The sequence below is a fragment of the Ciona robusta genome, chromosome 3, assembly GCF_009617815.1.
Source record: "Ciona robusta chromosome 3, ASM961781v2".
NCBI classification, from domain to species: Eukaryota; Metazoa; Chordata; class Ascidiacea; order Phlebobranchia; family Cionidae; genus Ciona; species Ciona robusta.
Window position 1 is genome coordinate 7,917,712 of NC_143237.1, and position 8,927 is coordinate 7,926,638.

At 32.8% G+C, this 8,927-nt stretch overlaps 1 protein-coding gene across 1 annotated transcript; it reads right to left on the reverse strand.

Moving 5' to 3' along the window:
* Positions 1 to 1,638: 1,638 nt before the first annotated feature.
* LOC149738818 (vesicle-associated membrane protein-associated protein B-like) lies at positions 1,639 to 7,800 on the reverse strand. Its single transcript, XM_089875002.1, has 6 exons — positions 7,643 to 7,800; positions 6,480 to 6,632; positions 5,748 to 5,851; positions 4,219 to 4,287; positions 3,077 to 3,265; positions 1,639 to 2,703 (listed from the first exon to the last, which is right to left on the reverse strand). The coding sequence occupies exons 1-6, from the start codon at positions 7,704 to 7,706 to the stop codon at positions 2,581 to 2,583; spliced, it is 702 nt and encodes a 233-aa protein (XP_089731128.1). The 5' UTR covers positions 7,707 to 7,800; the 3' UTR covers positions 1,639 to 2,580.
* Positions 7,801 to 8,927: the final 1,127 nt, after the last annotated feature.

Consider the following 8,927-nt stretch of genomic DNA (forward strand, 5'->3'; position numbering starts at 1 on the left):
CCCTGCCTTCCCCAACACCCTACTATATTTTGTGTAAAACGCTTTAAATCTAAGTCGTTTTTGTATAAAACCACGCTTGCAGAAAATGCGGTTATTTTATTTTGGGAAACTATACAGTCTAAAACTAACTCTGACTGTTTACTATTGTGGTCATTGTTGGTACTTTTACGCTGTTTATAGGGCATCTATAACGCTAAGGTACGCGATGCAACAGTATTATAAACAATATCTTACGCGTAATAACAATGTTTGTTTTTTTCTGCGACCACGCATCTGGTTAAGACAATAAGAAAAAATATAACGCAAGGTGGCGGTAGACATACGCCGGCAAAATAAGTTTATTATCGAGTTGATTTCAAAAGTGGCTTTTCTGTCGTTAAAAAGACTAATACTTTTTTTCGGGAAGTATGTTAGAGAAACGGGCACAGTTTATTATAAAGTTTGCATAATATTGTTTGTGAACCAATTTGCACGTCTTTTCATTACCCAAAACAGCCGGTCAGGTGCCTTTGCTCAGTTGTTACATAACCGAAAAGAGTAACCGAAAGATTCCCTGTGTGTCTTTGGAAAGGTCACTAAATGGACTTTGCTCAAACTCAGTTGTAATTTACAGGTTACCCAAGTTGTCAAATATACAAAAATAAGCATTTTGTTACGAATAAAGACGCCTGTAAATTGAGTTCGCTAATAAAACTTGTCATTCTTATTTATTTACTTTATTACACAGCCATGGAAATATTTTGTATCCTCATTGCTTTTAAACATACAAAATTGTAAAAAAAATTCCACGTAAAAATGTTCCACGTAAAAAAACGCACATTTGTGGGATCAAAAATAGTAACAACAGAAACAGATCGATGGACGCAGTGTTCTTTGCGCTCTTGCATTTTAAATAAAAAACAAAGACATTTTTGCAGCTGCACTGCCATGTTAGGTTACGAAATTCGCTAACAAAGCTTTTGTGAGCGTCGCAACGTATCCTTGACGCATTACGTTACGTCGGCATTACGTAGACAAGGTTTACCATTGTACGACTCATTCGCTCATTACTTGTTGCTCTCTTGTTCAAATTACATACCGTCACAATGGTAAACATGACAAAGTCCACACCACAGTTTGTATGCGAGCAAATACGTTAACTCTAGACCGCCGTGATCACTGTGTCATGTATAAAATAAGTAAGACCCGACGTACACCAAAAGACTAGAGCAACAACAGCCATTGCACATGTTAAATATTTACAAAATGCATGCAACTTGCTGCCACAATCAATGGTTACAGATGTTGTATTCCTAATGTCTTTCTCTCCCACACAGAGGCGCAGTAGGTCAAATTTAGGTAATAGATTATCCTTGTTGTACAGGATACTCATTTCTACAGAATAAAACGCAGTAGAGTGGGGTAAGATGGAACACCTTGTTTTTCCAATTTTACTTCTAATTTGATAGTAAACAAAACACATAAGAATTATAAAACCATATCATCACGACCCCTATAGACCGTTGTTAGTTGTTTAAAACACGATGAGAATATTATGTGCTAAAGTAGTCCAATCTTCCCCCACCCTAGCTGCTATATGTACATAAAAGGAGAACTTTTATAACCAGTCCACAAATTTAAAAGGCGCGAACAGGCCGCTTCGTTCAGTTGTCTTTTATTCGATATGCCACTGCCCGACATGTACAGCATTGAAGAACGCTATAATAATTCTTTCAAACCAATGGTATATTAATTAAACGCTATACAGTCATACAAATATGGGTAATTTATATATAATTGTTCAACTTATTGCTGCAAAAATACAGCGACAGAAAAGTGAACAAGCTTTGCAGTAACCGGTGTAGGCCTACAAACTGTGGACTTTAGGGGCGGCTCTTAAAACATCAAAAAGTGTACAGAGAAACAACAGTTCTACATTTTGACGAAAAAGATTTGCATTTATTCTAAACATGCACGGTTATAGAGGTGGAGCGATTTATTTGTGTACATCTTCTTATTTGGCGTGCTCCGTGTCGATCAAGATAATTATTAGGTTCCAACTGCCACACTTTGGAGCATACAGCAAAGCAATATACATCGTAGCGGAGACGAAGCTCCCAGCGATATACGTTTGCAATCCAGACGACAATTTAAACAGCTCGTATATACAGGACGCGAAAAAACTGCCGAAAACAAACTTTAATCTATTTTGCCAGGTTTTTTTTATCACAAACGGGCAGTCCTATTGCAGCAAGGCCCGGCTTTTAAGAATTTTTTTCCGGGTTTGCGAGCAGCACTGCTTAATATATTGTGGGTACAACTTCAATCCAGTGTTCGAAAAAAACAACCAACACCAACTAAACCTATTAAACCAGTCGCCGCATCACATATAATGTAACGTAAAAAGTACGTCCGTAAAACCATGTAGCAATATACATATAATTATTATTCTGTCTATGATAAAATAAGTTTGCAAGTATTTGGAAAATGCCTGCTTTGATAGTGAGTAAACAGCCACAACCTATAACAATATCGAAACTGTACCAGCTTGGTAGAAGCAGGTACACACCATATCTGTTTACAAAACGACCGCAATTGGAGTTATAGTAGAATATACCCAAGCAGAAGACCTAGCACAAAAGCGAGGATAATAAAAAGTTGAAACTGCTGCTTTTGTTGCTTGAGAGCATCACCGTTAGAACTGACACCGGGAGACATTTTTGCCTACAGTAAACAAGAATAATTAAATAACAGTTAAGTTAAATTACTTTTTTGAATTTTAGATTGACTCTTTATTGTTATGGTTTTGGACCTGTGGTTATGTTGCAGAACACGCTATGGAACATAAGATTTAGGTCAGAGTTGTCCATTACTTTAATATCTTATTTTAGACATCATCTAACTAACCGATTATAAACAACGCTAAAACTAGCAAGCATGAATAAGATAAAAAATTCAACCAGCATTGACTAAGCAGATTAATCAGAACAGAGTATAGAACAAAAAATTAAAGTCTTCTGTAAAGTCTGTACAGCTGATTAGACAACAAAAACTTAACCAGTTTCAGTACAGAAACCTGTTGAATATAAAATAATACCTTGATTTCATCATACGCCTGCTTGAGTTTGGCATTTTGTGACTGAAGTCGTTTACATTCCTCCATAATTGAATGAAGTTCAGCTTTTGATTCATTGTTTGTTTCAGACTTTACCATTGTGGGTTGAAACGCCTCAGCTTTAACTGGTGGTTCAACCTTCAAGGGTGTAGTGACTGCTTCCTCTGCTACCTGAAACACAATATAACCGGAATTGAAACACAATGTAAAGGCCACAGTATCAAAGGTTATGATAATGCATTAAAAAGCAAAGGAGTTGTAATAATGGAAAATGAGTAATGGGCCAACTGTTGCCTTAATCTTAGGTAACATGATGTGCACCTTTATATATATTATAAAATAGACAAAGGTTTGAAATAATTGTAGTTAACATTACTAAAGCAGACTACACTGTACAAAAAGTCAAATATGTATCTATGAGACACATTTGACCAAATAAGTTAACTATGCTGTCTATGCACAGGCTGTGAGATTAGTACTGTGTACTGTTTTTTTTGTTACCATGCGCGAAATAAAAATGAAGCAAAATTACTAAAGAGCTGTATTGTTAGTAACTATGACATTATTGAATAAAAAAATAGCAAGTGTTTGACCTTTATGAACAGTTTTTCTTGGAAAAAAATAAACAACAATCTGCGTCATTGAGTAGTTTCACTTGCATTATTATCAACTGTGTCTACATGATAGCTTTAGTGTGCTGGTAAGTACATCACATTGATAAAACTAAACTCCTGCGATCTAAGAAATACTAACACCTTTAGAGTTCAGTTCATACCCTGTTGAAATGTCTGGGAAATCCTACTGATTCTCGAAACATATGACTATAAACACATGTTTGGATCACATAACAGCTAAGCCTAAATATATTTTTCTATCTGTAATGGTATATTTCTCCACTAGGACTAAGACAGAGATGTATTATACCATGTTTGCTTAAGGTGTTTCGGGTGTTTATAAATGGATGTACGACCATGAATGACTGTTTAGGTGTATGGAAATTGTGACGAAAATTTAAAAAAAAGCAAAGGTTTATAAAGGGCAAGCTTAAACATATTTAGACCAGATACAAGACTTAAAATAGGTTGTATTCTGGGTGTATGTATGTTATTACAATTAAGTTTCACCTTTTCTGGTTCTTCAAACACGCAGCGGAGTTTTGAATCCATGAGATCTGCAGGAGAAGCTGAACCCCACTAAAAATAAACAAATCAAGTTTAACTCACAAAAGAAATATTTATTTAAACTAAAAGTTATAATTATAATTACATGTAGGATTGTTTGTAGCCTTTGGTTTATTTTTGCATTCGTTAGGTAAGAAGTGTTTCTTTAAAATCTTCTCTGTCAGAATATTAAACCATGTTTTTTATGTTTATTACCTATTGTGTGCATTTTTTATAAATATTATGTGATTGAGCGAATTCTAAACAAACTATCCAATGCAAGTGTATATTAAATAGGGCTAATAGGCTAAAAATAGGGCTATATTACACATATCTTGATATACAAATTCAAGAATGCCTTAATAGTTTTATACTGCACATTTGTCAGCCATTGGCTAAAACTAACCATAGGCGTAACACTTTGAATTTTTGACAAAATCCATTGTGACACAAGACACTGCTAAAATGCAGTTTCGGTCATGGACGTCAAAGATAGGGAATCTCATTGATTATTGTGGAGAAATCAGTACAGTTAGTTTTGCTTGAATTTAGTGCATTTAAACACAGTATTGGTAACCACCAGCAAACTTTATAACAATTATATAGTTTAATCCTAACTTTTATTTAATTACTTGCATTTAAAAGTATTGATTTTGCTTAAGCCAGTAATGCCATTAGCAATGGTTAGAGTAATAGTGCAGAAATTAATTTATCTGCCTTTTGTGTATGTTGTAGGTGGCCTTGTCAGTATTGATTTGCTGATTATAATCACTATGGGCTTGTGGTTTAAGACTGAATAGGTATAGCGAACAGTCAAAGCTTAAACGAATGCATTTGATAAGAAGGTATATGCAGTGTGTTAAATATTAAGATGGATTACAGTTTAATTATTATAATGCACTGGCTTATTTCAAATCTATAGTTGCTTATACAGTTGTTGGCTGTAGCCAGGCTTTGTTTTTGTTTTAATCAAAACTGTCATCACATGCAGGCAACAGTTGGTACATGTACACTCCATTGAAATATGTTATCACTTATCACTACTGTTGTATACAAAGGTTATATGAGTGTGTGAGTGAACTAATAATTATCATTATCAACACTCCATTTGATTTGCGCAAATTGCGTTCCTTACATTTTACACTTCATAAACTTTCAATGACAAGCCTACACAACAGCATAGCAATCTAAGCATTTGATTTACCTCCTATAGTCATAATAACTCAACATTAATTCAGAAATTAATATAAGTATGATGCACAAGTTAACACAACACTGATGTATGTAAGGGTTAAAAGTTAAAATAAATAGAATTTCTTTGAAAGATAATTCATAGTCTATTTTAACTTTGGTAAAACTGGTTTGACAAATACTACTAAAACAAGATCAGAGCCACTGATAGGCCAAGGGAATGGAAAAAAAGGGGAAAGAGTTGATTCAAGAATGTTTCCACAACAACTGCATGTGGATATATACAATACTTGCCAACTTACCAACTTATCCACATCATCCACCACATCAGGTGCGAACATAGATTGAACCATGAACTTGTGTTTACCTTTGTCTTGTGTGTCAGAGTCCATGGGTTGAAGCATAACTAGGAGAAAATATTAAAAAATATATATAATACATTTATTTGTAATTTTATATTGTTGCTGAACAGAAAGAGATATTTGGTTTTTATAATGTAGCGATTGTTTTAAATTGTGGTAAGTATGCTATTATTCGTACTAGACTACTCAACAGATTTCGATTTGTTAACAGATTTTGTATTTGTACCAGACTTCTCAAAGATTTTGTAATTGTCCATTAAAAACAAATATAATAAGTTGTATAATATGTAACATATATCTGATCTGCAACACTAAAAGTCTAATATAAAGAAGAAAACGATAATATATAATATTGGTGTATATAATAAATCTTTATAATGTTTTTATAACCTTTTTAATAATGTTTTGTGTGGGCCGAAAAAATGAAAGGCTTACAATAATAAATAAGTAAATTCAACTATATTTCACAGAATCGACATAAATTTAAATGCAGCCGTTCAACTTTTATATATAAACTTATATATATAAACTATAATACCCAGAGGCGATATGATCATTAAATTAAACTAACCGGTTGTATAAAGTAGAACTTAGCTAAGAGACTACTGTGGTTTGACTTGAACCAACAGAATCATACTGATTCATAAGAGAGGTATTTATACATGGGCCTACCTGAGACATTCACATTCCCACTTGGGTCAACAAAACCACTGTTAGGCCTCACACAGTATCTACGAGGTGCTGTTGTTTTGACTTTGAAACAAACTCGCTTGTCCGATGGATTTGTTAATTTGAGATGAGACGTCACAACATCAGTAAATGGACCTGTGATGAAACAAAGAAGGATTTAGCTATATACAGTGTGTGCATATCTGGATTTTGACCTTTAAAATAAGCTTTAAAAACTGTTCTCTTATTTCTTAATACATCATGGCACTAAACTGAGTAGGTTATTGACATTATCACTAATTAAGATGAAAAACTATATTTATCACTAAGATCTTAGCTAACTTTATTATGTACAAAGTTAAAGAATGATTTCATATTTTTATTGTCACACATGTTGAACAGAAGTACAGTTAAAATCTGTATACTTCTACCTACTTACAAGTGACATTCTGAAAGTAAACCACAGAATGCCTAAACCACAATGGGTTTAGGTTTACAAAGGATTATTTGCTCTTGAGGTCATGGTAGTGTGATAAACTAAACATAAAACGATGCATAACAAATGCATAATCAGCTCTATATGTACATAACAAGAATCACAGTATTACATATTATATAAACAACACTGAATGAAATCTAAGTCGAACCAAAACAGATGATCAGTGATTGTAGTATATAAATGACTAAATGTCAACAAAATATGACGAATTAATGTTTTTTTGTGTTTACTTTTACACAGGTACACAGAAACAAGTTACAAAACAGCACTTTTACTGTTTGTAGATTAATTTTTTCCCTAATTTAATTTTTTCAGCAAAGAAGCTGTATTAAATTTATAACCAGAAAGCCAAAGGCAGTAACAGTTTACATATTTTACTAGCATTTCAAATATATATATAAAAAGGTTACAAGATAAATAATGACTGGAATAGAAGAATGTTTGTTACTTTGTTTTCCAATTGGTCATTTTAATAATTAGCTGTGCCAGTCCTGCTACACAATAAGAATTAATAAAATATATATAATAGGTATTTTTATTTGGTTAAATTTGGATTTTTTTCACAGCTTTTTGAATATTGTTTATATGTTTGTCTTACTCCTAAAAAGCAATAAAAAGTTAGGATTTCGCAACATCGGATAAACACTGTTAGAAAATTTAATTCTACCTTTGAATCGAATTTCATTCATGGGTTCAATTTCCAAAATTTGTGGCTGCTTCTGTCGGGACATGGCGATTGTAATTCCAATGCAAACAACAATGAATATAAACTATATTTACAGAAATGTAGCCCGGTAATATCCTGAAATATTAAGTTGTGAATTTAGCAGCCATATCCATTTATGTGAAAAGCAATTTTGGTAATATTCAGCTAGAAACCATTTCTATGTGTAAGTTACACTTAATTTTAGATTTTGCTTCCTAATTCTGATGCAGATTATAGCAAAAAGTAAGATTGAATCTTGCTTTTGTCGGCACTTGAATGTTAAACTGTGTTGAATTTACTAGAGCAACCTTGGAAAAACAAATATTAAACTACTTTGAAAAGACAAGTATAATATTAAAACTACTTAAGTCTAGAATTGTATGGGATGTGCCACAAAGCTTTTCCAACACCTTTTTAAACTGTTCTACTAAATCCAGCTTTTAGAATATTTTTTTAACTATATAAAATATCTGCTCTTAAAAAAATCCCTCCAAACGTTAAGATAAAAACACATTGTTTGAGACAAAGCAAATATACATCGAAATGTGTGCATTTGTAGAATTCCCCTACTTTTTCAGTTACACATTCCAAACCAATATTGTGATGCTTACTTTTTTGTTTACCATTTGACAATATGATAACGCTATAGGAGATTTTACAAAACATGCATAAGGTTTTGTGACAGTTCATATCATAAGACTTGGGTTTATAAACTACACAAACAGATTTTTATGAAGGAAGGTAATGAAAGACCACATTAAATTAACATAACAAATTTATTCTAAAGATATGGCTGATTTAAATGATATTTGATAATTATATAGAGAAAGGAATAGGGGTTAAGGTGTATACACTAGAAAATAAAAGTTTATCTTTGAAGAAAACTGAATTATAAAGAAAATGGTAAAACTAGTTTGATATTTATATATACATGGAGCTATGAACAACTAAACACGGCCATCCAGAAGGGTCTAAGATGTCACAGATTAACCAGACTGACCAAGATGTCAACTGTAAGAGTATGTACAATAACTGAACTTGTTAAGATAAATTATTCAGTAACCTCTCAACGCACAAGGTCATTAAAACTGAAGTGTACTTAGTATTCAATGCATCAACATAAAACTTGTGATCTTTTTTACAATTGGACACGACCTATTTGTACGAAGTAACGAAACTGAAGCTTGGAGTTAAATTAACTAATTAAACCGCATCACTAGTACTTCGACGATTTCTTAACCAATGC